The 27,741-nt window shown below is 63.4% G+C and overlaps 3 protein-coding genes across 3 annotated transcripts; all 3 read right to left on the bottom strand.

Moving 5' to 3' along the window:
• Positions 1 to 2,223: 2,223 nt before the first annotated feature.
• On the bottom strand, positions 2,224 to 9,923 carry FAM83E (family with sequence similarity 83 member E). The gene is made up of 6 exons (XM_074937486.1): positions 9,850 to 9,923; positions 8,059 to 9,138; positions 7,594 to 7,761; positions 7,166 to 7,290; positions 3,698 to 4,223; positions 2,224 to 2,463 (listed from the first exon to the last, which is right to left on the bottom strand). Exons 2-6 carry the CDS (start codon positions 8,497 to 8,499, stop codon positions 2,224 to 2,226), a joined length of 1,500 nt encoding a protein of 499 aa, XP_074793587.1. The 5' UTR covers positions 8,500 to 9,138; positions 9,850 to 9,923.
• On the bottom strand, positions 5,518 to 6,421 carry SPACA4 (sperm acrosome associated 4). The gene has a single exon (XM_074937501.1). It carries the CDS (start codon positions 5,881 to 5,883, stop codon positions 5,518 to 5,520), a length of 366 nt encoding a protein of 121 aa, XP_074793602.1. The 5' UTR covers positions 5,884 to 6,421.
• Positions 9,924 to 13,281: 3,358 nt separating the features above from the next.
• LOC141976870 (uncharacterized) lies at positions 13,282 to 24,802 on the bottom strand. The gene is made up of 10 exons (XM_074938036.1): positions 24,796 to 24,802; positions 24,532 to 24,681; positions 23,591 to 23,818; positions 22,891 to 23,040; positions 21,796 to 21,945; positions 20,841 to 21,068; positions 20,159 to 20,497; positions 16,464 to 16,694; positions 15,230 to 15,997; positions 13,282 to 14,622 (listed from the first exon to the last, which is right to left on the bottom strand). The coding sequence occupies exons 1-10, from the start codon at positions 24,800 to 24,802 to the stop codon at positions 13,550 to 13,552; spliced, it is 3,324 nt and encodes a 1,107-aa protein (XP_074794137.1). The 3' UTR covers positions 13,282 to 13,549.
• Positions 24,803 to 27,741: the final 2,939 nt, after the last annotated feature.

Below are 27,741 nucleotides of genomic sequence, written 5' to 3'. Positions count from 1 at the left end.
CCCCCCCCCTCCATCCCCCAAAATGAAATTGCATGTGTCTGACTTGGATGAAATTTCATTTAGTGGGGAGGAAAAACTTCTTGGTGCTTTGGGAACAGAATCTTTTGGGGGTTTTTTTTGTTTTCTTCCTCAAACAAAGAGGTCAAACGAGGAACTCACCAGCTGCAATTTTTCCTCCAAACTATTTTTGACCTGAAAGGAAACCCTAAAAAGACCAGGGCCTGGTCCGTCAAAACCCTTGGTTATGATAAAAATCCAAACAGAGGAGAGCCGAGTTTTGACCCCCTTTGTTTGTGTATTTGAAAAAATTTGGAGGAAATTGTGCAAAATGTTTCAGAACAGGTGCAACTTCAAAGCCATGGCATTTCCTGTCATTTGGAAAACCCACCTCCTCTGGCTCTAGTTGTGTGTCAATTCCTCCTCGTGACCCAACTTGGAGTGTCCAGGGATGATGAAAGTGGGGACAGTGGAACCAGGGCTTTGGGCCCCCCACAGATTGCCTGTAATTGGATTGAAATGGATGGGACCTCAGCAAACATGGCCCCACACTTCTCTCAACAAGACCAGAGTGTGACCTAAATGGCTGTGTGTCTGCTGCTGGAAGCAGTAGTAGGTTGTTACCCTGTGGAAAGTAGACGTTGGCTCTGGTGCTTATAAAGTGGTAAGAGCCCAGAAGTGGCGGGGGGAGAGGCTGGGAGGATGTTGGAGGGGCGTGTGGTACCATTTTTAGGGTCCCACTGCCTCTCCCTGAGCCCACCTCCCCGTTTTTCTTCTCTGCAGCCCCATGGACTCCAACTCCTGCTGACCTTCCGCTGGGGGGAGTGCTGCCCCCCAGGCTGGGAGTGTTGGAGGGAGCTGAGAGGCCGGGCGCAGCGATTCTGAGGCAGAGGCGAGGGCCCCCAGGCTCCCACCCCTGCCTCTCTCTTTGTGGGGTCAGAGCCACTTGGTGTGGGGGGAGGGGCTTAGGGGATACCCCTGTGGGGGGGGGGTCTCCTCCCACCTACAATTGGCAGCCCTGCGATTTGTCTGATGCGGGAATGTGAGGGGCTTTTTCCCTTCTCTCCCACAGGGGCCCAGAGCAGTGGAGCTGGGAGTGAAAGCCTCACCTCTAGAGAAAGTCCCCCAGCAGGGAGTAGTCGGCTCAAGCACCCTCAGACCCTGGCAAGGGTTGGTCATGTTTCTTCCCCCGCCACTTTTCTTCCCAAGCCCTAGAGGCCAAGAGGGGCCTTATTAATTGCCAGTAGAGACCCAACAAAGGTCTCATGACTCCAGAAGCTGGGGCTTTAGCCCTGATGGGCCCCTGCTCCAGGGTCCCAAACCAGCAGGTGCAGGGTAAATGCCGCAAGGAAACAAAAATGCCCTCTTTCAACTGGAAAAGCCCCTTGTTGTGGTGGTTTGTACATAATTATTGTCCCTCAGCAACGTGCCAGCTGGCAACAGAACCCAGCTTCCCAGTCCCCCCCCGCTCTAACCACTAGACCCCCTTAAAACCCAGTTCTTGGCCCAGTTGCTTGGGCTCTGGCTCCTTCAGAGCATTGCTTCCCAGCCTTCTGGTGTGGCACTGGCCATCCCAGTATAGCCACCAGTGGTGCCTGGAAATGCCCTGGGGGCTTCCCCTAACCCCCTATCCCAGCTGATCCCATTAACGCTCCAGCACCCCCCCTAGCTGCTAGGGCTGAGCCCAGTTCACCCCTGAGGCGGGGGAGGAAATCTGCACACCCAGGTCATGCCAGTTTAATCAGCGCGCCCCCCCCCCCCCACCATACACACTGTAATGCCAGCTGTGCTGGGGGGGGTGCATGCCCTGTGTGGTGCTGAGCTGCCCCCAATCATCCTCCACCTCCCGCTTTCGTGTCCCTGTATAATCCATACTCGCCCACCCGCAGGGCTGCAAAACACTGAGCCCCGGCCCCCTCCAGGCCCGCCAGTTCCTCCCAGTGACTCGAGGACCGGGGCTCCCAGTGCTGGGTTGATTCCAGGGACTTCCCACCCTCATCGGTTCAGCCCCGGGCTGAAAACAGGCCCGGCGCATGCAGGGGGTTCAAGTGCGGCCCATACGCCGGCCCCGACTCCCCGCCGTGTAACTCCTTCCTGCTCCCGCGCTGGGTCCATGGTAACCAATGGGCCTACCCCAGTTGGGGGCAGCCTGGGGAGATGGGGCGGGGGGAGGATCTCTCTCATCTGCCCCCCTCCCTCGGCCGGCCGCTACCGGTAGCTGCCCGGTCAATAGCGACGCTCCCTGCTGTAGCCATGGGGGGCCCCCCAGACCCGGGGCAGGGCCGAGGCCCCATGGTAGAGCTGCCCCTGCAGCCGGCCCAAGGCCCGGAAGCCCTGTGGCGGGGGCATGTAGGCGGGCGACAGGAAGAGGGGGGCAGGGCGGGGCTCCTCGCCGGCCGGGGGGGCGCCCCTCCGCCTCATCAGCGCCCGAGCTGGCGTGTCCTGCAGGCCCCACTTGTGCTTGCCCTGGGGGGGGGAAGGAATGGGGGGGTAGCCCCCCAAGGGAGAGTTAGTGCCAGCTGGGAGCACCCCAGTCCCCCTGGCCCAGCACCCTCTGCCCCAGCAGCACCCCAGTGCCCCTCTGACCCCCAAACCTCTCCCCCCTGCAATGCCCCCCTTGGGGCACTCCTGCCCATGTCCCAGCCCCTTCCAGCAGCTCCATCTGCCCCCCCAGTACCCCCCAAATCCCTCCAAGCCTTTACCCCATCTTCCCACCCAATGGGTCCCTGCTCCACCCCGTATACCCTCCATCCCTGAATTCCCCCCCCCCGATCATCCTGGTGGGTCCCTGCCATGGCACACCCTGCCCCCCAGCATTTCTCCACCCCACCCCAGGCTCTCCCAGCACAAAGGGGCAGGGGGTAGGATCCCACAGTGCCTTCCCCCCTCATATGCCCCCCTGCCCCAGCCCCCCATGGCAGGTCCTTGGGCAGGGGCAGCGAAGGAGAAGAGAGGATGGAGAAAAGCCGGGGGGGAGGGAGGGGAGGAGGAGGAGACACTGGAGCAGGGGAGATGCAGATGGGAATTAAGGGGGTGTCAGGGGCTGGGGGACAGGCGCTGCTCCCCCTTGGCCCCACAGCTCGCCCAGGGAGGGCAAAGGCCCCATGGGACAGAGCTGGGAGCGGCGCCTGGGTCAATATTGACCCAGGGCGGAGGAGATGTTGCACTAAGGCAGGGCCCAGGGCGCAGCCGGGACTGGAGATGCGGGGGGGGGGGCATCACGCCACCCCCCAGCCCTGCCTGGGATGCAAGGGGGGCGGGGCAATCTCCAGCCTTGGGCTCCCAGGTCTGCCCCCACCCTGGGATACAAAGGGGCCCCAACCATGTCCCCACCCTGGGATACGCAAACCCCCCAAATCCCAAACCCTGTTCCCCTGGGATACACAGGACCCCCCCTAATCCCCAGGCCTGCCCCCAGGCTACATAGGGACCCCCACATCCTAAGCCCTGCCCCCTGGGATACAGATGGGACCCCTAATCCCAAACCCTGCCCCCTAGGATATACAGTGAACCCCCTAGTCCCAAGTCCTGCACCCCAGGATACAGAGGCTCCAATCCCCAGCCCTGCCCCCCCAGGATACACAGGGCCCCCTGCCCCCCAGGATATAGTGAACCCCCCAATATAGTGAACCCCCCAAATCCCCAGTCCTGTGCCCCAGGATACACAGGCCACCCCCCTGGCCTAGCGCTGCCCGCTCACCTTCGCCTCGTCCCCCGGCTCGAGGCCGTCGCTGGAGCCGGAGAGCTGGGAGAGGCGGCTCAGGTCCCAGAGGGACTTGCTGGGTCTCTGCCCCATGGCGCTTGCCAGCCGGCCCGGCTGGCCACCCTGGTCCACGTCGCTCAGGGCGCTGTGGCCCTCAGGGCCCAGGCGCCGGGGCAGGGCCGGGTGCTCGTCCCTGGCCATGGCCCGGGTGGCCCGCACCAGCTCCCACTCCCCGGCCCGGCTCTTGGCCACGGGCTGGGGGGCCACGGAGCGGCGCTCGGCCACCCGGTGGGCGCCCTTGGAGAGCTGCAGCCCGCCCAGCTCGCTGCGGTAGGGGGCGGGCTGGCCGTTGGGGCGGCCGTCCCGGGGCGGGGCCGGGGGGCCGAGCGGGGGGGCCCGGGAGGGCGCCAGCGGGCGGGAGGCGGCGTAGAGGGTCCGGAACTCGCGGTCGAAGGCCCCGGCGATCTCGCCCGTCAGCAGCGTCACCAGCTGGCGGCTCAGCCGGGCGTCGCTCCACGTGAAGCTGCGGGGTGGTGTAGGGATGGGGGGGTGCAGGAGTGAGTGGGGGAGGGGAAGGAAGATAGCGGGGTGTGCAAGGGAAGGGAGGAGAGTGGGGTGCAGCAGGGTTGGGGGAGGTGCGAGTGGGGTGCAGGGAGGGTGGAGGAGGGGTGAGGGAGGAGAGAGTGGGGTGCAGGGGCAAATAGGGGATAGTGGGTGCAGGACAGGTCGGGGAGGGGCCAGAGGATAGCAGGGTGAGTGGGGTGCAGGGGGGTGGGGGGACGGGCAAGTGGGGGATAGTGGGGGTGCAGGGGTGAATAGGGGGGAGCAGGGTGCAGGAGGAGGGACCAGTGGGGGATAGTAGGGTGCAGGAGGGATGGGAGAGGGGCCAGAGGATAGCAGGGTGGGGGCCGGGTGAGTGGGGTGCAGGGGGATGTGGAAGGGCAAGTGGGGTGCAGGGGGATGGGAGACGGGGAGACAATGAGAAAAATTAAACGTTCTGAACAAACACAATTGGAAACGTCCCCAAGGAAAATAAAACGCTCGGAAATGGGAGGAGCCTGCCCCCCGGGGCAAATGGCACCTTCCCCACAGGAGAGCGTCTGCTCGGGGGAATGTGAACAGCAGCGTTGCTGCACCCGACTCCCGGTGCTGAGGGGCGACCACCTCTGGGGCGGGCCCGGGGGCTAGTTATACGGGGACCCCCTGCCCAGCGCGGACACGCGTCCCCTCTGGGGGTGGGGCACAGCAACCGCTCACCTCGTCCCTACGCACTGAGGCCCCGAGGCAGGGGGCACTGAGGGAGGCGGATGGCCACAGGCCCAGCTGGGATTGGGCCCGGACGCCGGGGTTCGTGGGCACCGTTCATGGGGCCAATTCCTGTAGTGCCAATGCAAAGACAGTCCTTGTCCCAAAGAGCCAATGTGGCACGGGTGTGACATGGGGTGGGGGGTCACAGCAAACGGGGGAGGGGAAGTATATCCCTGGACGCCTGGGTTCTACTCCCAGTTTGCCATTTCCCCCGCTCCCTTTCCCATCTCCCCATGACTCTGCATACACCCCCGGATGCCTGGGTTCCAGTCCCAGTTTGCCATTCCGCCCGCTGCCCTTCCCATCCCCCACGACTCTGCATGCACCCCCAGATGCCTGGGTCCTATTCCCAGTTCTCACTTCCTGCTGTCCTGTCCCCCCGCCCTGTTTAATCCACCCCAACCCTGGACCCCCGCCACCCCAGCTCGACGCAGAGACAACCACACCAGCCGTCGCCCCGTGCCAGGGCTTTATTCCTCCAACGCCTCTTCCCCCACCCCCCCAGTCTCTCACAGCGCCCCCAGCAGGACGGCCGTGCCCAGCACCAGCTGCAGGCCCAGGCCGGGCCCTCGCGGGGGGGCGCCCGCCCCGTTACACAGGCTGCCCTTGCAGCACTGGGTGACCAGGCTGTAGGTCACCCCCATGTGGGTGATTGGGTGCTCCTTGCCGCAGCGGATGGCCCGGGTGCAGCCCTTGGTCTGGATGAGGGAGACCCCCAGGGCGGCACCATGCCCCACGAAGCAGTCCTCGTCCGGGGCACAGCTCATCCGGGTGCTGGGGCAGTAGCGGGAGGAGGTCACCTCGCAGAAGAAGCACTCCTTGGGGCTGGCGCCGGGCAGCGCCACCAGGAGAGACAGGGCCAGCAGGAGCAGCATGAGAGCAGCGGGGTGATCGCACAGACGGGGAGGGCAGAACCGGAGTCTGGATGCGGGCCACGCTGGGGACGTCACGACCAGGTCCCGGCCCTCCTGACTCAGCGACTTCAGAACCCGAGTCTGGATCCGGGCTGCTCTGGGAATGGCAGAACCGGAGCCTGGATCCGGATCTCCTGGCTCCAGGGACGTCAGAACCGGAGTCTGGATCCGGATCTCCTGGCTCCAGCGCCGTCAGAACCAGGGAACGAGCTGGATCCCAATTGCTCGGCTCCAGTCACTCCAGAACCTGGTGGGAGCCGCGAGGACTCGGCGAGTTCAGAACGCGGGTCTGGCTGGAGGATCCGGATTCCCAGCCCCTCCGAACGTGCCTGTCCCTAACCGGGTCGCTGTGGGCTACCGGCCGCGGCCACTGCAGAGAGCTCAGTGCTGCCCCGAGACCCCCTGCCCAGAATGAGTAACCCAGCAGCGATGACCTCACAATAAGGCTGCAAGATTCTCATTGGCCCATTCCAGCTAGAGCCTGGTGATGTCACAGTGAATGATGTCACAGAGAGTGATGTCACCATGAGGTCTGGAGCCCAGAGAGAGGAGTGATAGAGTCATCAACTAAAGAGAGTCTAGTGGTTAGAGTGGAGGGTGGAGGGGGCTGGGAGCCAGGACTCCTGGGTTCTCTCCCTGGCTCTGGGAGGGGAGGGGGTCTAGTGGTTAGAGGAGGGGGGCTGGGAGCCAGGACTCCTGGGTTCTATCTCCATCTCAGCCCCAACCCATTGTGGGATCTAGGGGGTCTGGTCCCTTCCCCACACTCTGCCGCAGGATTCCTTCTGCAGCATGGGGGTGCTGACCCCTTGTCAGGGGGCGCTCTCCCTTCTGCAAAGCACAAAGGGGTGGCATATCTCACACACACCCCCACCAGCACCCACACTGCCCCGTATGATCCATGCATCCCAACACTGCTTAAACCGAGAGCTTTTCTCACCACTCGTGAACTGAGTTCAATACATTCCTAGCCTCGCTGCCCAGCCGGAACAGGTCCATCCCCATCACACAACCCCCCACCCCATTGCAGACACAGAGGACTGGCGCTGAGATGCGGCCCCTCTGGGGTGGGGAGCAGGGTCTGGTTATACAGGGACCCCTCACCTGGCGTGGAGAAGGCCCCTCTTGGCTGGGACAAGACGGGAGACGCTAAAGGAAACCCCCTGGTGCTGCAGGGAGCAGGGGGGCCCAGGCGGGGGTGCTCTCCCCTCCCATTCATCCCAGATGCCCCCCACCCCCGCCTCACCTGTAGCTCCCTGTTATCACTGTGTCCCCGTCGATCAGCAGGAATTTCTCCTTCAGGGTCCCAGTGACCTGTTTGCGCTTTCGGCTCCAGAAGGTGCAGCCCGCAATGACCCGGACCCGCAGGTTCTGGGGGGTGGGGCGGGGAGGATGCACAAAATCAGGAGCTGGGGCCTCAGCAATATTTGGGGGATCCCCACCCCCAGGGCAGGTAACCCAAGCCAGAGGGGACCGGGGTCCCTGAGCGTAGCCAAACACCCCCCAGATCTCTGGATCCCAGCCACAGATCCCCCCCCCACCCCCGCTTTTCTCCCTTGCAGTCCCTACCCCTCCAGGGGGGCAGCAGGGGGCGCTCTCCCCTAGCAGTCAGGGCTCGTCCCACTGCCTCAGTGCAGCACTAGGGGGCGCTAGGCTGCAGGAGCCAGGCCTCACCTCCATATAGCGCACATTGAGGCAGGCCCCCTCCGCCATGCTGAGGAAGGCGGCCAGGTGCTGCTCCCCCAGGATCAGGTACACGGGGACCCCGCGCTGCATGCCGGCCTCGTGCAGATCCAGAAGGATATCGGGGTCCGTGAAGACATCCATCACTACGGCAACCACCTGGAGAACACCCCACAAAGAGCTGCACACATCGCCTCCAGGGGGCACCAGCTCCCATCCGGCCCCAGGGCAGAGACTGGCCGGCTCGGTGGCAGGAGACTGAGCAGGGTAGGTTAGGCTCCCAGCCCTCGGTATCATTCCCCTGGGACTCCCGACAAGAGGTCTAACGCCACTCCCCTCCCAGAGCCGGGGAGAGAACCCAGGCGTCCTAGCCCCCAGCACCCGGGCTCCAACCACTAGACCCCACTCCCCTCCCAGAGCCGGGGAGAGAACCCAGGCGTCCTGGCTCCCCGTTACCTTGGCAGCCTGCTGAATTTTCCTGCGCACCAGCTCCTTGACCTTGGGGGCCCCGTCCCCCGGCGGGTGGGTGTAGACCTCCACGCAGGTGGTGCCCTTCCAGTTCCCATCCAGGGGCCAGCCCAGCTCCAGTTCAGGGATGGGCTCGTCCGAGCAGCCGGGCCAGTAGCTGAGGCTGACCTCATCGGTGTCCCCGTCCTGCTCCCCTGCCGGCTCGGGGATGTCCCGGGCCCCCTCGACCAGGAGCCGGAGCTCGTCATCGGACAGGAAGGGGCGCAGCCGGTCCTGCGCCAGGCGCTGCGCGTAGGCCGACTGCCCTCCGGCCAGCAGGGCCTCCACAGCCAGCCGCTGCCCCTCCGAGTAGAAGAATTCGGGGCTGGATTCATTCACCGGGTTCCCTGCGGGGGCGTCCTCCAGGCAGTCCAGCTGGGAGGCCGCCATGGGCCCCGTGGCAAGTGGGGCTGGGGGGCACCCCACACACACACACACACACACACCTCCCCAACACACTCTGCTCTCTGCCAACCTCCCTGCCCACCTGGTCAGACGGTCGGTCCTCTTTCTCTCTCTCTCTGCGCCAGGCGCTGCCCAGATACAAAGCTCACAGTCGTCTGTCCTTCCTGTCCCCTGTCCAAAGCACGGTGCCTAATCCCCATTCCGTTCGCTGCAAGCCCCCACACTCAGCACCCTGCACCTCCGGCGGTGCGGTCCTAGGAGGTAGCAACATCCGTAGGGAAACACCCCCACACCAGGGGGTGTCTCTGTCCTGGGGCACCTCACAGCTGGACCCCACCCCCGTCTCGCCTGGGGAGCAGAAGGCAGGCTCGCCTATGGGTCAGAGGCACAGCTGCAGACTGGGGAGACCGGGGTTCAAGGTCCTGCTGTGCTATGGCCTTGGTCTCTCTGTGCCTCAGTTTCCCCAGATACCACAGTGAAGAGTATCTAAAACAGATGGGTGCCTCTGTCGGGCTGGCAGCTGGCACGGACCTCTCCTGGGCCAATCGGCGGCTGCGAGTGCCCCCGAGACCCAGTCCTCAGCAATTGGGTTCCTGCCCTAGGGGGCTCTGCCGCTTGAAGGCCCTAGAGGGAGGGAGACAAGGCCTCAGCACAGGATCCCAGCTCTGGGGAAGTGAGACACACCCCACCGCCCTGTTCACGGCAGGGTGCCGCAGCAGAAGGCACAATAAGATTAGGTTCAAGGGGTGGGTTTTCGGTTCCCCACCTCATTTTATTAGTTATAGGTCTCAAGACTGGACAGGGGGTGAGGTGCAATGGCTAGAGCTGGGGGGGGGGGGGGGGCTGGGAACCAAGAAGCCTGGGTTCTCTCCCCAGCTCTGGGAGGGAAATGGGGTCTGGTGGTTTGAGCTGAGGGGCTGGGAGCCAGGCCGCCTGGGTTCTATCATAGACTCTCCCCTTCCCTCCCCAGGCTCCCAAGAAGGAACAAGCTAATCACCAGGGCATCGCTTCCTGCAAACAAACAGAACTGGACCCGCCAGGGATTAATCTCGTAAAACTGAGAAACCGGGAAAGATCCATAATGGAGCCCAGGCCCCCAATTCCCCTATCAGAGCCAGAGAAAGAACCCAGGACTCCTGGCTCCCAACCCCACCCCTGCTCTAACCACTAGCCCCCATTCCCCTCCCAGAGCCGGGGAGAGAACCCAGGAGTCCTGGCTCCCAGACCCCCCCCCGCTCTAACCACTAGCCCCCACTTCCCTCCCAGAGCCAGGGAGAGAACCCAGGAGTCCTGGCTCCCACCCTCCCTGCTCTAACCATTGCAGCCCACACCTACCTGCCCCAGGGATCCGGGTTCATATCCTCCCTCCCACGCTCTGTCCCGTCCCTGTTAATGATTCCGCAGGCTGTGCTCCTCCCCACGGGCTCCGGAGGGCCCGCCCCGGCCCGCCCCCGGGCAGGCCCTGGAGCTGGGTACAGGAGTTCCTGGGAAGTGGCCCAGGAAGGGAAGAGCTGCCAGTTAAAGGGGAAGGCGGCTGGGCCCTCACCCTGCCCGCTGAGCAAACAGGGTGGGGGCAGGGATGGCACCCGGGCGGTGGGTAACAAATGGGGCCAGGGACGCTTCGCCTTGGGGTGGCACCGAATAATCACCCCCGAGTTGGCAGCGGGGGGGGCCCTCCAGGGCTGTGCAAAGGAGGCCAGAAAAGAGTCAAAAGGGAACCCAGGCGTCCTGACTCCCAGCCCCCCCAACTCTACCCACGAGCTCCCACTCCCCTCCCAGAGCCAGGGAGAGAACCCAGGAGTCCTGGCTCCCAGCCTCCCCGCTGTAACCACTAGCCCCCACTCCCCTCCCAGAGCTGGGGATGCAGGGCCTAACCCTGACCACACACCCCCATGTGTATCTATGGGGCAGGGGGTGTTCCGGGCCAGAGCGCGGGATCTGGAGGTTTGCTCTGGGGCTAAAAGCTCCGTCACCCCCTGGGGCGGGGGGCAGCGCCTGCCTGGTAGCCCCAGGCACCGAGCCGGCAGCGTCAGCGTCCCGGATCTGGGCGGGGGCCGGGCGCAGGGCCAGGCAGCCGGGTGGTTGTTACCAGGAATCCCTGGGCCCCAGCACCCACGTAACACGAACTGGCCGGACTGGTCGGGCTGGCATGGGTGGATCCTGCCACCCCCGAGCTTGCCCCCACAAACTCACCCTTGGGCCCCCTCCTCCCCCGAGCCTGCTCCTGTGCTGCCCGGCCCCCTCCGCCCCTGAGCCTGCCTCCCCAAACTCACCCACAGGCCCCTGCCCCCCCAAACTCACCCATGGCCCCCTCCTGTGAGACTGCCCCCCCAAACTCACCCTCGGGAGCCCTCCTCCAAACCTTCTTCCTAAACTCACCCACAGACCCGCTCCCCTGAACCTGCCCCCACAAACTCACCCTCGAGCCCCCGCCCCCGATACCCCAGCACCCTCCAGTGGCTGCTCTGTGTGGAGCCTGATGCGCCCAGCTCAGGGGCAGTTCCTCTAGCTGGTACTCGCAGGGTTGGGGGTTCAATCCCAGGGTGCAGCCGTTAGCAGGAGTGTTTGGGCGGGGGGTATTGTGCTCCCAAGGGGCAGTGGTTCACCTCCCCCCTGCCTGAGAGATTCTCTGCTCCACATGCCTGGGTCCAGCCTCCTGGCTGTGCAGAGAGATGGAGGGGTTAGAGGGACTTGGTCCCATATATAGGCCCCCCCCCATGGGGAAGGGAAATGGGATAATCAAGCCAGACCCATCCAGACTGGGAAAAAGGTGTGAATTGTTCCCAGGGAGGGCAATTAACCACTGACTGACCGGAGCCATCGGTGGCCATTTTAAAATCAAGACAGGCCCTTTCCCTAAAAGATCTGCTCTAGTTTGCACAGGGGCAACCCTATGGCCTGCGTTGGGCTAGGTGATCGCAATGGTCCCATCTGGGTTTAGACACGATGAATCTGGGCTTTGGCTTATAGAGGAGCAATTAAATCCCATCTTTACACAGCGATACTGTAAACAAAAGAAGCCACGGCCCAAGGCAGCAATAACTAACCCAGGGGCTACAGGCTGGTTTAGCAAGCGGCTCACGCAAGCCAGCAAAAAGTGAGCTTCTGGTGGGCCCAGAACCCACGGGGAAGGTGGACTTGACATGGTGAGGAAGGAGACAGGCGCTGCACCCAGGGAAACGGGATTCGGCGCGCCCTCCTTGCAAGCAAACAGGATGGCGCCAGGGGGCAGAAAATGCAAGATTTGGACCATCTGTTTCTGTTCCCCAGTGAAACAACTCACAGGCCCATGCCCTGAGCCAAGAAGGGAAGACGAGGGGTATCTCTAGGACCCGCTGCCTGAAAGGGGGACGGTGGAAATCTGAGGCCATGCTGCCCACAGCAAAGATGGCCAACAGGTGGGGGTGGGGGGCAATGGCTCCATGGGAAAGAGCCCCACCCCAGCTTCTTCCCCATCTTCCCCCCCTTACCTCCCCCCCCAGCCCAGCTGCCCCCCTCAGACTTCCAGTTCCTGAACCTGTCCCATGACCACGGGGGAGGGGGGGGCACTGCCTCCCCTTCCCCCCCCCCCATCTTCAGACTCCACCCCCAGCCAGAGCTGCCCTGGCTTAGCAGAGATGGTTGGTAGGAAAAGCACCCCCCCCCACCCCCCAGCTGTGACTCTTGGGGGAGCTGGGGGGGAATCTCTGCCAGAGTGGAACTTGGGGGCGGGCAGCTAGATGAGTCCCTCCCCAGCCCCCTCAAACTCCCATGGGGGAGGCTAGGGAGCACCTCAACACCCCCCCCACCCCCGTTTGGCTCCCCACCTACATGTGCAATAGGCAGGGCCTGGAGTAGCCTGTGGCTAAATCAAGCTGAGCCCATGGGTGGGGGGGTAGATTTGGGGGAAGAATGCTGAGATGCTCAGAGGGGGAGGGGGGTGTTGTGCAATGGAAATATGGGGGGCCCTAGGAGGAAAAGAGGGGGGAGAAAAGGGGCTGGGGGGCATGGGACAGATGCCCCAGGGATGGGGGCCGTAAACACCAATATTCCTGTGTTGGGAGTGGTGATCTGTCTTGGAGAGGGCCAGACACTGTCTTTGGGGTCAGTGGACCGGGGGGGGGGGGGGGGGGCTGGATACTCAGTCTTGGGCAGGGCCCTTGGCCGGGCGGGGCAGTGAGGGGGATGGACAATTGATTCCCCTTCACACTGTCCCTCCAGTGCATTGTGGGAGATTTTATAAGGCCTCCCCCCTGTGCATTGGAGATTTTGGAAACACCCCCCACCCCCACCCATCCAGCTTGGGAAGGGCTTTTCATCAGTACACGTCAAAACAATCTGTACATCTTACCCAGCTGGTCACGATCATTAATCCCATCCTGCAGCTTGGGGAAACCGAGGCACAGAGCGGCAAAACGACGCCCCTGCACTCACCCGCTGGCGCTGCAGAAGTAATTCGGACGCCGGAACAAAGGCGGAGGCCGGGCTAAGCCGTGGCAAGCGAAGAGTTACAGGCCCCAGCCACTTCAAGAGACGCCGGCGAAAGCAAACCACATGGGAGCTTTGGCTGCCGCTTCTTAGAAAATTTAATGGATAAAATGTAAATGCTGCACGCGGGACCCCGGCCGGTTTCCCTGAGACGTCGGTGGCTGGCCACCGCTTTCAGGAAGTGGCCACCGGTTTGGGGCAACGTGCGGTTGAAAAGCCACGACTGGTTTCCGGAACCACCGAGCACTCGCGATTCGGTGGAGCTGCGGGGGGGGCCGGGCGGGGGTGGTCTCAGGGCGGGTCTGGAGTTGGGAGTCCTGAAGTTAAGCCACCTCCCCCGCCAAAATAGCCAGTGGCCACTTCTGTAAAGTTGTGAGCCCACGTTTTCAAGCCCACTAAAGAGATCGTCACTCCCCAATCAAGTCCTGGGGGGAGAAATGCCCCAGTGCCCCCTATTGGGGAAATCACAGGGGTTCATTTCCCGACCTCTCCGGCAGGCACTGTGCTGAGTTGGCCGCAGGCCGACCTGCTCCACCCCAGAGTCGCCAGCCTGAGTTGCCAGCGGTGGCTATAGGATAATGCAGGTGTCGGTGTTGCGTGGCGGCGAGTGGGCCAGTGGGGCGGAGAGGATCTCGCCCCACGGGCCCGGCTGGGTCCTCCCTGCAGAGGGGACCAGCTGGGTCGGACTGCAGCGCCGCAAGGGGTCAACAGGAGAGCCAACATCTCCACCTGGCCCGGTCTCTGGCCAGCCCCGCTCGGGGGTCGCTAAGACACTGGCATCTGGAGGTGGGAGGGGATCCGGGGCCACCACTGGGAGCTGCTTAGCAGGGGAGATGGCCTGGCCCATGGATGGATCTGCAGGGATCGGGCCCACAGGGGATCCCACAGCTGCTGACGTGCCCTGGTTCTGACCCAGGACTTTAAGGACCGGCTCTGCCCGAGGGGCATCCCCAGCCCAGGGGTGGTCTTGGAAGGAAGGCACCAGTTGGACCCTCTTGAGCCGGGCCTGGGGTGGCCCCAGTGACGCTGGGCACAGGGAGGGCGGCTCTGGGCCTGCAGCAGGGGCCGGGGGGACCTCCTGGGGAGGAGGGTACACGACCGGTCGAGCAGCAGCACCGGGATCACCCGGGGCCAGGGGAGACTCTGCCCCAACCTTGAACCACGAGCTGCTGCCTGGCCCCGATGCTGGGAGAACCACGGGGGCACTGGGCACCAAGTTGGGTAACTCCCAGCTGGCTTCAGGTCTGGCGGCTTCTGGGCGCTGAAGGGCCTGGGAGCTCGGCCCCCGTCTTGGATCCACGAAGGTGGGAGGGGGCTCGACTGGGACTTTGGGGTCCCCAGCTCGGTCAGGAGCTGTGAGGACCGGAGGGATCTCGGCCAAGGTGGGAAGGGGCTTAGCTGGGGTGTCGGGATCCCCAGTCAGGGTGGGAGCTGCAGGCAGGGGAGGGGGCTCAGCTGGAGTGTTGGGGTCCCCAGTCAGGGTGGGAGCTGGGGGGATCTCGGCCAGAGTGGAACAGGGCTTGGCTGGAACGTGGGAGTCCCCAGCTGGGTCAGAAACAGCAGGGGCAGGAGGGGGATCAGGTGGGTTGTCGGGGTCCCCAGCCAGGGCAGCAGCTTCTTGCGGGATCCACAGGGCAAGACCTTGAAAAACAAACCCAGTTAAATCCCACTGACAGTGGGGCAGAGCCAACCCAGCGGGTCTGACCCGGTGCCACCCCCAAGGCTGAACCACGTCCCTGCCCCTGCCCGCAGGGTTTGGGCCTGCCAAGCTCAGCGCTAGACGGTGCTTGGGCTGGCAGGGGAGCTCCCTCAGCCGGCAGCTGTTGGAGGCTTTTATCCTCTGACCAACCAGCACGGGGGACAGAGTCCTGCCCCGCCATCGATGCACTGCCTGCCCAGTGCATTCTGGGAAATGCCCAGCGTGCCTCAGACAGTGGGATGCAGCGCAGCACCAGCAATGCATGCTGGGAAACGTCCCGCCATGCTGTGCATTATGCCCCAGTGCATTCTGGAAAGGTCTGGGCTGCTCTGGGGTGGGCCACACAGTGAGCGGCACCAGCAGGGCATTGTGGGAGATGTCCCGCCACAGGGAGAGCTGGGAAGGAGGAGGACTGGCCGAGCCAGTCACAAAACGACAGAGTGGCCCAGCCTGACCGCCCCCCAATCACACACCCCTTGTGAGGGACCCAGCCCAGCCCCTCAATATCCCCCCCGCACCATGCAAGGCAGCTGCCCCCCCGTTACGTACCAGGCTCTCCCCCAGGGGGTCCGCTGGGGTCCACTGGCAGCAGCAGCATCTGCACCCCGCAGCCCTGCATCCGCACCACGTCGGGCATCTGCGCCAGCCGCTGCTTGGTGGAGGCCGTGCGGCCCAGGGGCAGCGGGTGCTGGTGGGCAGCGCTGTATGCGGCACGGAACTGGAAGAGGGACATGCCCCCGGGATGCCCGGCCAGGATGGCCCCCACCTTCTGCTTCAGCTCCCTCAGGTCCTCAGGGGGCTGGGCCCCGGACTCCTGGGTCCCCTCCTCTGCTCGCAGGGCCAAGGGGGCGCTGGCAGGCCTGGCCCTGGACTCCTGGGTCCCCTCCTCTGTTCGCAGGGCCAAGGGGGCGCTGGCAGGCCTGGCCCTGGACTCCTGGGTCCCCTCCTCTGCTCGCAGGGCCAAGGGGGCGCTGGCAGGCCTGGCCTTGGACTCCTGGGTCCCCTCCTCTGCTCGCAGGCCTGAGCAGGCGCTGGTGGTCCGGGGTGGGCTCAGTAACCAGGCTGGGAGGCGGGGGTTGGCCCTTGGTGATTTTCCCAGCTTGCCCAGGACAGCTGGGGCGCGGAAGGGCTCCCGGCCCGAGGGCAGGCTGGGAAGCAGAGGCCGGTTGGTGGTAGCACTTGGCAGCCGAGGGTTGAGGCAGTCGGTGGCGGGTGGGGCCGGGCGCACTGCAGCGTTCGTTGGGAGAAGGCACCTCTTGGAGCTGGGCAGAGGGCGGGTACTGTCAGGGGGCAAAGATCCAGTGCCTTTCTTCTGCCCTAGAGGAGGGGGGGTGGAAAAGTGCCATCAGGTCAGGGTGGATAACAGGCACATGGCATCCCCCAGCATGCACGGCAGCTACCGCTCTGCCTGCATCCCGCTCCGGACCTGCCTGGACTTTTCCCACAATGCACTGGAGCAAAGGCAGGTATACGCCATGGATGGGTGGGGGAGCCCCGCAGCCTGCCCCACAGCCGGGGAGACAGACAATAAGGAATCCAGGTCTCAGCTACCCCCGATGGCCCCATGGAGAGCTAGGGGCGGGGCTCTGGCCTGTGGAATGGAGTTCTGATTGCCGGTCCAGGGGGAGCCAGGACTCCTGGGTTCTCTCCCTGGCTCCGGGAGGGGAGTGGGGGCCTAGTGGTTTGAGCAGGGAGGGGAGGGGCGGGGAGCCAGGACTCCTGGGTTCTGTTCCCAGCTCTGAGTGGGATTTATTGTCCCGTCCCCTCCACCCCCCCATCGTACCTGTCCCCAGCCAGACGATACAATTCTCCCCCTTCTCCGCCTGCCTGTACTGCAGTGCGGGCAGGCGCCTCTGCAGGAATCCCAGCACGTCCTCCTCGCCCTGGGAGCTGACAAACCGCTTCAGATCCAGCCTGTGTCTCTCCAGCAGCAACTCCTGCACCTTCTGCAGCCGCAGGCCAGACTTGTATGGGCGTAGCAGGCACTTGAGCAGCGTCAGGACCTCAGTCACGCCTGCACAAAGGACGAGGGAAGAAAGATCGCAAAGCTCAGGGGTGGGGAATGGGGCTTTTTCCCCTCTAGGGGGCGCCAGCTCCCATCCAGCGCAAGGGCAGGGACTGGCTGGCTCCAGGGAACCGGGAAGGGATGAATCCGAGTTTCTCATGTCCTAGGGTGGGAGGGGGAAACCAGCTACACCCCACTTCTTCCAGCACACAGGCTACAATTCCCCTACCCTCCACTAGGGGGCAGCCCCTACACACCCTCTCACTGGCCTATAGCTATTCCTTGGATTCTGGCCCATTCGGATCTGCACCCCCTCTCCAACCCCGATCGCTGGGATCTGGGGTGATCGGTTTGGCCCTCCATACACACCTGTGTGGGGAGCGTCGCCCTATCCTATTCAACGTTAACAATACTTGTATCGATGGCCAGTTGATCCGGCGGGAATAAGGCTCTTGTCCCAGAACCAGGCTAATACCACAGAGTTTGATACCTTGGCGGGAACCTCGGGGCGTCTGGCAAGGACACTCGCACCAGGGGAAAAGCAAAGCCGCGGCGATTTTGATTAAGATCGGTAATAAAGCCAGAAAAGCTCATAACGAGATAGGAACAATACACTATTGGGGATACCTGGAGTATCATACTCCTAGATCTGCATGCTCACACCCTTCCTCAAGGGCGTGGAGAGCAGAGACAAAGGTCTGATGGTCCTGGTTCCTCAACGCTCAAGGACAGCAGATAACAACAGAGCTGAAGGCCCAAGTGACGGCTAGCTAGCCCCCTCCACACGGTGGTTGGCCCTATTACAGGGCCCGAGCGCTATCATGAATAACCCTTCGAGGGGTTGTGAGTGCTTTGGGGGACAGGATTAAAATTCAAAATGATCTGGACAAACAGGAGAAATGGTCTGAAGTGAACAGGATGAAATTCAATCAGGACAAATGCAAAGCGCTCCACTTAGGAGGAGCAATCAGTTGCACACACACAGAATGGGAAATGACGGCCTCGGAAGGAGTACTGCGGGAAGGGGTCTGGGGGTCAGAATGGATCACAAGCTAAATACAAGTCAACAGTGTCACATTGTTGCAAAAAAAGCGAACATCTTTCTGGGCTGTATTAGCGGGAGTGTCGTAAGCAAGACACGAGAAGTGATTCTTCCGCTCTGCTCCGCGCTGATTCGGCCTCAACTGGAGCATGGTGTCCAGTTCTGGGCGCCACATTTCAGGAAAGATGTGGACAAACTGGACAAAGTCCAAAGAAGAGCAACAAAAATGATGAAAGGTCTAGAAAACATGAGCTACGAGAGAAGATTGAAAAAACACGGGTTTGTTTAGTCTGGAGAAGAGAAGTCAGAGGGGACGTGATAACAGTTTTCAAGTCCATAAAAGGTTGTTACAAGGAGGAGGGAGAAAATTCTCGTTAACCTCTGAGGATAGGACCAGAAGCAATGGGCTTAAATTGCAGCAAGTGGGGGTTACGTTGGACATTAACCACTGACAGGAAGTTTTTCCTAAACACTGGAATAAGTTGCCCAGGGAGGTTGTGGAATCTTCATTACTGGGGATTTTTAAGAGCAGGTTGGACAAACCCCTGTCAGGGATGGTCTAGATAATCCTTAGTCCTGCCATGCGTGCAGGGGACTGGACTAGATGCCCTCTCGAGGTCCCTTCCAGGTCTATGATTCATTCGAGTGCTCAGCCTTCTGTGCCAAAATCTAACTTCCTCACCCTTTTCATCGGGTGTACTTATCCAATAGGTAGGGCCCTACCAAATTCACAGCCAGGAAGAATGTGTCACGGACCGTGAAATCAGACCTTGCCCGTGAAATCTGGCAAGGGGAGGGACAGGGCTGATGGCATTTTAACTCATCAGCGCACCCCGGCTCCAACGGGTTTTGCGGTTATCACTTCCCTGTTCCTGCCACGGCGGTTTAGAGTCCAAGGTCCCCAAAACCGAAGGGCAAGTGTGGGGCCATTTCTCTATGGATACGGACCTGTAGGTTGCAGGTGAATATAACAAAGGTAACGCAGCCCTTTGGGCTACTCCCCCCCGCCCCAACCCGGCACAGCCCCCTCACTTCTCCCTAGGGTGCCCAGACATCCCAATATTAGGGGCTTTACCCTCCCCCCACAAAAAATCTCCTGATTTTCCACATTTGATCACCTTACCTCTCTCCGGCACGGCAGCAGGTTCTGGGTCCCGCTCCCCGGCCTCCCAGCTGGCGGCCACCCCGGCTCTGGGGGGATGCCGGCAGCTGCTTCCCCGGGTCAGGAAGCTGCGTGGGGATGCGGGGACCCTGGAGAAGGCAGAATGGGGCCCTCACTGGCCACCCCGAACCCTAACATGCCAGCCACGCCCCGGCCTGCCAGGGGTCGTCTTGGGGAAAGGTGAAGGGGTGAGAGTGTAAGGAGAAGGCCTTAGTCTGCAGCCAGATTAAAAGAGCAGCCGAGCAGCAGCCATTAGCTGAGAAGCAGAAAGTCAAATCCTCAGTTTCCATCTACAGGACATTCGAACAATGTCATACCAGGCTGCTAAGAAGGAGACCCCGGCCTAATGGCCCCCACTGTCGCCAGATAAAGAAACAGATCTTGAGATGGTTAAAGAAAACGGAGTTTGACAGCGTCCTGTCTGGCAAGAAATCACTTCTCAATAGCTGTGGTTATGAAATCCTCATTTCGTTATTGTTCTGTCATTATGGTCCTCACTTCCCTATTGTTTGTCTGTATGGTCTCTGTCTGGTTCTCTGTTTCAGTCTGTTACATAATTAATTTTCCTAGGTGTAAATTAATTAAGGTGGTGGGGTAGGATTGGTTAGAGAATTTGGTTACACTATGTCAGGATTGGTTAGATAGATTTCAGTATAACGATTGGTTAAGATATAGCTAAGCAGGGCTCGAGTTTCACTGTATAAACTGGGGTCCAAAAGGAAGTTCTTTGGGAACCAGCTCCAGGACACAGCCCCAGAGATCAGAGCTGCCAGACCTCAACGCTCTGCCAACGACACCGGGCAGAAACCGGAGTCCCCCCGATGGGCCTGATCCGGACCAGCCATCAAGAAAAGTTCCCGTCGTATTGGGCGTGGGGAGCACCATATGTGTAGTGTGTGCCGTCTGGTTTTGGTGATTGTTAATAGAGATTATGTAGGATATTACTGGGTAAGGCTCGTTCACCTGCAGAAGTAGTTACACCCGGAGCCCTACGGATAGGATACGGGTAGGTGCTTTTCACCTGGAGCCCTACGAATTGGGAAAAGGTGGGATAACTAAATTAACCGGGTTACGCCTGGAGCCTTACGGCCTGGGAAAAGGTGGGGTGCCCTAATGCGTGCAGGTAACAACAGGGCAGACTGGAGTAAGTCAGGGTCCCAGGTTGGCGTCACATTTTGTGTGGGTGCCATGGGCATTTGTGGGGGGCATCTTGGGGGGACTGTCAGGGGATTTATTTTGGTGAGCCTGGCTCCGGGCCGCACTCCCTACCTCTCTGGAGCTGCACGATGCAGTTGTTGCCCCTCTCTGGGTCCCGGAGCGTGAGTCCCGGGACGTCCCCCAGGAAGGAGACCACATCCCCGTAGCCTCTGGCCTGGCTGAAGGCCTCCAGCTTGGCTCCATGCTTCCCCGCCAACAGCTTCTTCAGGCTCTTCACCCGCATACCAAAGGGGCAGGGAGCCAGGGCGCCCCGGATCAACGCCTCCATCGCACCGGGCTTTGCCACCCACCGCTGGCCCCGCCTCTGCCTCGCTGGGCCTGCAGCGCCCGGCCCCCCCGCCTCAGCAGGCCGGGAGGGGGCAGGGGGAGCAGGGGCATTAACAGCAGCATCTGACGAGGAGGGGAAAAGAAACAACACAGCCCCTCAATGGAGTGAGAGCGTGAGGCCCCCACGGGTCCACCTCCAGGCAGCGGGCACAGGGCCCCCCACCCCGGGGCAGGCCCACCCATGCCTCCCCCTGCCAGGCATGGCCTCCTCACAGCCCATAACCCCAATTGTGCCCTGCAACCCCCACCCTCCGGGCACATGCCCAGCCATGCGCTGCCCGCCCCCCACAGAACACAGCCCCCCACAGCTGTGTCCTCCCCCACCTTCCACACCGTGCATGGCCCCAGCTGCTTCTCCCGCCATAGGCCTAGCTGCCTGCCCCCCCCCGGCCGCTTGCCCCCCTACCCGCGCTCAGCCGGGCCAGGCAGGCGTCACCCTTGCCCGGGTCCCCCAGCCACAGGTGGGGCAGAGCCCGGAGCAGGTGCAGGGCATCCCCGCAGCCCCGCTGACGGCTCAGCTCCTCCAGGTCCAGCCCGCGCTCGCTCCACAGCGCCTCCTTCAGCTTCCCCACCTTCAGCCCCAGCGGGAAGCGGCCCAGCACATCCTGCACACAGGCCAAGACCTCAGCCAAGCCTGCAACCAGACCGGGGGGGGGGAGGAGGAAGGAAGGAAGGAAGGAAGGAAGAGGGAGTTGTGAGAGCCCGCCCCAGCTGAGAGCCCCCCCGCCATGGGGCACCCTGTGGGTGTAGACCCGGCGCTGGGGATGAGGGGCAGTTTGGCAGCCCCACGGGCCTGAGTCCTCGGGCATCCCCAGAGCAGGGGCAGGGCCCAGGAGAGCACCCCACAGGCTGGCCCCCCCTCCTCAGTCTGCTGCCAGTGTGTCCCCCCAGCCAACCCCTATACCCCTGCCGTGGGCTCCCTCCATTCCCATCCCCCCACGGTCCCCACCCCAACAACCTGCTCCCTCTATCCCCAGCCCCCCCTACAGCCCCTCCACCCACCAAAATGAACCCCCCCGAGAGTCCCCCCACGATGCCCCCCCACAAATGCCCATGGAACCCACACATCTGGCCCAACCAACAAAGCCCCAACCCCCCGCCACAAACAATCTCCCTCCAATGTGCCCTGCCCCATAGCCTCCCCGAGATAGGCAAGAGAATCTCTTTTATTGGACCACCCTGGGAAAAGAGACCAACCGCCAAGCCCCACAGAGCCCTTCCCCAGGGTGGCAGACAGGACCTCAGGCTCTGGGGCGATGCAGGGGTGGCATTGGGGGTCCCTGGCTTGGGCTGAGACTTCCCCACCCAAGCCCATGCCCCACACGCAGCGGCCTTGCTGAGAAGCCGGCTAAGCTGCTCACCGGGCGTCTCCCCCGGGGCTCCCCTGGCCTCCCCGTCGGCAGGTTGCAAGGGGGGTGCAGGGGCATCGGGCGGGGGGCTGCTGCCGTGCCGGGCCAATGGGGCAGCGGAGTCTGGAGGGGGCTGTGGGGCAGTGGGCTTCACAGCGGCACCTAAAGGAGGGGAGAAGAAACAAGATCGCCTCAGTGGGAGTGAAAAGACAAGTACAGCCGGCCCCCATACGTCCCCCTCCCACCAAAGCTATCCCCACCCCCAGCTCCCACCACTGGGCATGTCCCGTCTCCTCCCCTCCCCTCCCCGCTCCCCCCACCAAGCACATCCCCCTCCCCCTCCTCCCGCCACCGGGCACGTCCCCGTCCCGTCCCCTCCCCTCCCCCCACCAAGCACATCCCCCTCCCCCCACCAAGCACATCCCCCTCCCCCTGCCACCAGGCACATTTCCCTCCCCCCCCCCGCCCCGTGGGTACAGAGCCGGTGCTGGGGGTGAGGGGCAGTTTGGCAGCCCCACGGGCCTGAGTCCTCGGGCATCCCCAGAGCAGGGGCAGGGCCCAGGAGAGCACCCCACAGGCTGGCCCCCCCTCCTCACAGTCTGCTGCCAGTGTGTCCCCCCAGCCAACCCCTATACCCCTGCCGTGGGCTCCCTCCATTCCCATCCCCATCCCCCCACGGTCCCCACCCCAACAACCTGCTCCCTCTATCCCCAGTCCCCCCTACAGCCCCTCCACCCACCAAAATGAACCCCCCCGAGAGTCCCCCCCAAGATGCCCCCCCACAAATGCCCATGGCACCCACACATCTGGCCCAACCAACAAAGCCCCAACCCCCCCGACCCCCGCCACAAACAATCTCCCTCCAATGTGCCCTGCCCCATAGCCTCCCCGAGATAGGCAAGAGAATCTCTTTTATTGGACCACCCTGGGAAAAGAGACCAACCGCCGAGCCCCACAGAGCCCTTCCCTGGGGTGGCAGACAGGACCTCAGGCTCTGGGGCGATGCAGGGGTGGCATTGGGGGTCCCTGGCTTGGGCTGAGACTTCCCCACCCAAGCCCATGCCCCACACGCAGCGGCCTTGCTGAGAAGCCGGCTAAGCTGCTCACCGGGCGTCTCCCCCGGGGCTCCCCTGGCCTCCCCGTCGGCAGGCTGCAATGGGGGTGCAGGGGCATCGGGCGGGGGGCTGCTGCCGTGCCGGGCCGATGGGGCAGCGGTGTCTGGGGGGGGCTGTGGGGCAGGGGTCTTCACAGCGGCACCTAAAGGAGGGGAGAAGAAACAAGATCGCCTCAGTGGGAGTGAAAAGACAAGTACAACCGGCCCCCACATGTCCCCCTCCCGCCAAAGCTATCCCCACCCCCAGCTCCCCCCACCGGGCATGTCCCCTCCCCTCCCCCCCCACCAAGCACATCCCCCTCCCCCTCCTCCCACCACCGGGCAAGTCCCCTCCCCTCCTCGCTCCCCCCACCAAGCACATCCCCCTCGCCCTGCCACCGGGCACGTCCCCTCCCCTCCCCTCCCCTCCCCCCACCAAGCACATCCCCCTCCCTCTGCCACCGGGCACATTTCCCTCCCCCACCCCCGGCCAGTTCCCCCCACTGGGCATGGCCCCCTGCCCTGCAGCAGGCCCACCCATGCCTCCCCCACCAGGAGCAGCCTCCCCACACCCCAGAAACCCCCACTCCCTGGGCACAGGCCCAGCCATGCCCTGTCCCCTCTCCCACGGAGCAGGGCTCCCCCACAGCCATGTCCTCCCCCACCTTCCACGGCCTAACTGCCCCCCACCCCTCCGGCCGCTTGCCCCCCTACCCGCGCTCAGCCGGGCCAGGCAGGCGTCGCCCTTGCCCGGGTCCCCCAGCCACAGGTGGGGCAGAGCCCGGAGCAGGTGCAGGGCGTCCCCGCAGCCCCGCTGACGGCTCAGCTCCTCCAGGTCCAGCCCACGCTCGCTCCGCAGCGCCTCCTTCAGCTTCCCCACCTTCAGCCCCAGCGGGAAGCGGCCCAGCACATCCCGCACACAGGCCAAGACCTCGGCCAAGCCTGCAACCAGACCGGGGGGGCGGGGGGGGGAGGAAGGAAGAGGGGGTTGTGAGAGCCCGCCCCAGCTGAGAGCCCCCCCGCCATGGGGCACCCTGTGGGTGCAGACCCAGCGCTGGGGGTGAGGGGCAGTTCAGCAGCCCCACGGGCCTGAGTCCTTGGGCAGGCCCAGAGCAGGGGCAGGGCCCAGGAGAGCACCCCACAGGCTGCCCCCCGTTCCTCACAGTCTGCTGCCAGTGTGTCCCCCCAGCCAACCCCTATACCCCTGCCACAGGCTCCCTCCATTCCCATCCCCCCACAGTCCCCACCCCAACAACCTGCTCCCTCTATCGCCAGCCCCCTCCACTCACCAAAATGAACCCCCCCGACAGCCCCCCCCCCAAGATGCCCCCCACAAATGCCCATGGCACCCACACATCTGGCCCAACCAACAAAGCCCCAACCCCCCCCTGCCCGCCACAAACAATCTCCCTCCAATGTGCCCTGCCCCATAGCCTCCCCGAGATAGGCAAGAGAATCTCTTTTATTGGACCTCCCTGGGAAGAGACCAACCGCCGAGCCCCACAGAGCCCTTCCCCGGGGTGGCAGATGGGAGCTCAGGCTCTGGGGCGATGCAGGGGTGACGTTGGGGGTCCCTGGCTTGGGCTGAGGCTTCCCCACCCAAGCCCATGCCCAACATGCAGCGGCCTTGTTGAGAAGCCGGCTAAGCTGCTCACCGGGCATCTCCCCCGGGGCTCCCCTGGGCTCCCCGTCGGCAGGCTGCAAGGGGGGTGCAGGGGCATTGGGCGGGGGGCTGCTGCCGTGCCGGGCCAATGGGGCAGCGGGGTCTGGGGGGGGCTGTGGGGCAGCGGGCTTCACAGCGGCACCTAAAGGAGGGGAGAAGAAACAAGATCACCTCAGTGGGAGCGAAAAGACAAGTACAACCGGCCCCCATACGTCCCCCTCCCACCAAAGCTATCCCCACCCCCAGCTCCCCCCACCGAGCATGTCCCGTCCCCTCCCCTCCCTGCTCCCCCCACCAAGCACATCCCCCTCCCTCTGCCACCGGGCACACTTCCCTCCCCCCCCGCCAGTTCCCCCCACTGGGCATGGCCCCCTGCCCTGCAGCAGGCCCACCCATGCCTCCCCCACCAGGAGCAGCCTCCCCACACCCTAGGAACCCCCACTCCCTGGGCACATGCCCAGCCATGCCCTGCCCCCTCTCCCACGGAGCAGGGCTCCCCCACAGCCACGTCCTCCCCCACCTTCCACGGCCTAACTGCCCCCCACCCCTCCGGCCGCTTGCCCCCCTACCCGCGCTCAGCCGGGCCAGGCAGGCGTCGCCCTTGCCCGGGTCCCCCAGCCACAGGTGGGGCAGAGCCCGGAGCAGGTGCAGGGCGTCCCCGCAGCCCCGCTGACGGCTCAGCTCCTCCAGGTCCAGCCCGCGCTCGCTCCACAGCGCCTCCTTCAGCTTCCCCACCTTCAGCCCCAGCGGGAAGCGGCCCAGCACATCCCGCACACAGGCCAAGACCTCGGCCAAGCCTGCAACCAGACCGGGGGGGCGGGGGAGGAAGGATGAGGGGGTTGTGAGAGCCCGCCCCAGCTGAGAGCCCCCCCGCCATGGGGCACCCTGTGGGTGCAGACCCGGCGCTGGGGGTGAGGGGCAGTTTGGCAGCCCCAAGGGCCTGAGTCCTCGGGCATCCCCAGAGCAGGGGCAGGGCCCAGGAGAGCACCCCACAGGCTGCCCCCCGTTCCTCACAGTTCGCTGCCAGTGTGTCCCCCCAGCCAATCCCTGTACCCCTGCCACAGGCTCCCTCCATCCACAGCCCCCCCCCACCCCCAATTCCCAGCTCCCCCCCCACAGCCCCCCCCATGGCACCAACCTGCTCCCTCCATCCCCAGCCCCCTGCACATCCCCCACCCCTCCAACCTGCTCCCTCCATCCCCATCCCCCCCCACAGCCCCCAACCTGCTCCCTCCGTCCCCAGCCCCCTGCACGTCCCCCACCCCTCCAAACTGCTCCCTCCATCCCCATCCCCCCCACAGCCCCCAACCTGCTCCCTCCATCCCCAGCCCCCTGCACGTCCCCCACCCCTCCAACCTGTCCCTCCATCCCCATCCCCCCCCCCAGCCCCCAACCTGCTCCCTCCATCCCCAGCCCCCTGCACGTCCCCCACCCCTCCAACCTGCTCCCTCCATCCCCATCCCCCCCACAGCCCCCAACCTGCTCCCTCCATCCCCAGCCCCCGCACATCCCCCCACCCCTCCAACCTGCTCCCTCCATCCCCCCCCACCAACATAAACCCGACAGCCCCCTGAAGATGCCTCCCACAAATGGCAATGATGCCACACACCTAGCCCCCGCCAACACAGCCACCCCCCCAACAATCTCCCCCCAAACATGCCCCCCGAGATGGGCAAAGGAAAGAGCCCAGCCGCCAAGCCCCACAGAGCCCTTCCCTAGAGGGGCAGACGGGAGCTCAGGCTGCGGGGTGATGGCACTGGGGTGGCACTGGGGGGGCCTGGCTTGGGCTGAGGTCTCCCCGCCCAGGCTCATGCCCCACACGCAGCGGCCTTGCTGAGAAGCCGGCTAAGCTGCTCACCGGGCGTCTCCCCCGGGGCTCCCGTCGGCCCCCGGTCGGCAGGGGCATCGGGCGGGGGGCTGCTGCTGCTGCGCCGGGCCGATGGGGGAGCGGGGGGGGGCTGTGGGGCAGGGGGCTTCACAGTGGCACCTAAAGGAAGGGAAAAGAAACAAGACCACCTCAGTGGCCGTGAAAAGACAAGTACAGCCGGCCCCCACACGTCCCCCTCCCCCCAAAGCTATCCCCACCGGACAAGACGCCTTCCCCTCCCCCAGCTCCCCCTCAGCGGGCATGTCCCCTCCCCTCCCCGCTCCCCCTCACCAAGCACATCCCCCTCCCCCAGCTCCCCCCACCGGGCACGGCCCCCTCCCCCAGCTCCCCCCACCGGGCACGGCTATCCCTCATACTGGGCACAGGCCCAGCTGTGCCGTCCTCCTTTCCTGCCACTTTTTTGGTCAAAAGAAACAGAAAAAAGGAAAAAGAAAAAGACATTTTTGTGCCCCCAAGAAGCGTGAACAGAGTCCCTTGGGTGAAGAAAACTGCAGGGAACGGAGGCTTTCATCAAACACCGGAGTGAAAAAAAAAAAAAAACCACTCGAGTTTGTCCGAAAACCCCTGAGGCCACGTCTACACTACGGGCGCCCGAGCAGCGCAGCCGTGGGGCCGCGTCTGTGGTGCTGTACCCCCACCGCACTGGTTACAGCCCTGGAACGGGGGTTTGCTGGAGGATCTCCACTCCCCGAATAATGGGAGCCGCGGCCACGGGCACATTCAGCCTCCACCTGGCCAAGTCTACACCGGGGCCAGGGCGGCGAGGCTGCGGGGCTCCGGAGCGCGGTTTGTTCACACCCCCGCAGGCCATTGCTCCATCCACCGACGTTTTACGGGTAGACCAGGCCCGAGGGAACTAAAAGTCGCCATTTGGGAAGAAAGCAGAGGAAGAAAGGAGCCATTTTTCTCCAAAAACGCTGCGGAAAAACATTGCTTTTGTTAATAATCCAAGAGAAAACCGTTGCACGTATCAAAAAACGTGAAGGGACAGGGGGTCATTTTCATCAAGCCAACCTGAGAAAAAAGGAGCAGCTTTTCTCAAAAAAGCAGAGCGAGGGGGGAAAAAAATCGGTTTTGCCAAACAACATGAGGTAAAAAAAGTCACTTTTGTCAAGAAAACAGATGGAAAAATGTCATTTTTGTCAAAAAAATATGGAAGGAAAAACCTCACTTTTGTCAAAAATCAGAGAAAAAATGGCAGACGTCAAAAAAAAGAGGGAGGAAAAAAGTCATTTTTGTCCCCCCCAAAAAAAGGGGGGGCGGAGGGGGGAAGAGAGTCACTCTTGTCAAGTAAACATGAGGCACAAAGGTCCA

The sequence above is a fragment of the Natator depressus genome, chromosome 23 (genome assembly GCF_965152275.1).
Source record: "Natator depressus isolate rNatDep1 chromosome 23, rNatDep2.hap1, whole genome shotgun sequence".
Classification (NCBI taxonomy): Eukaryota; Metazoa; Chordata; order Testudines; family Cheloniidae; genus Natator; species Natator depressus.
This window is presented reverse-complemented; position numbering and strand designations above follow the sequence as displayed.

Bases quoted from the DNA above. Each gene is read 5' to 3' on its own strand.
- SPACA4 (XM_074937501.1), bottom strand. From the start codon at position 5,883: ATGCTGCTCCTGCTGGCCCTGTCTCTCCTGGTGGCGCTGCCCGGCGCC.
- FAM83E (XM_074937486.1), bottom strand. From the start codon at position 8,499: ATGGCGGCCTCCCAGCTGGACTGCCTGGAGGACGCCCCCGCAGGGAAC. The intron at 7,291-7,593 runs GTGAGGCCTGGC...CCCACCCCCCAG, and splicing joins TCAATGTGCGCTATATGGAG to AACCTGCGGGTCCGGGTCAT. The intron at 2,464-3,697 runs GTGAGCGGGCAG...TCCCCCCCCCAG, and splicing joins AGCCGGGGGACGAGGCGAAG to GGCAAGCACAAGTGGGGCCT.
- LOC141976870 (XM_074938036.1), bottom strand. The intron at 21,946-22,890 runs GTGAGCAGCTTA...CCCCTCCTTTAG, and splicing joins AGCCCCGGGGGAGACGCCCG to GTGCCGCTGTGAAGCCCACT. The intron at 20,498-20,840 runs GTAGGGGGGCAA...CCTCCTCGTCAG, and splicing joins CCTGGCCCGGCTGAGCGCGG to ATGCTGCTGTTAATGCCCCT.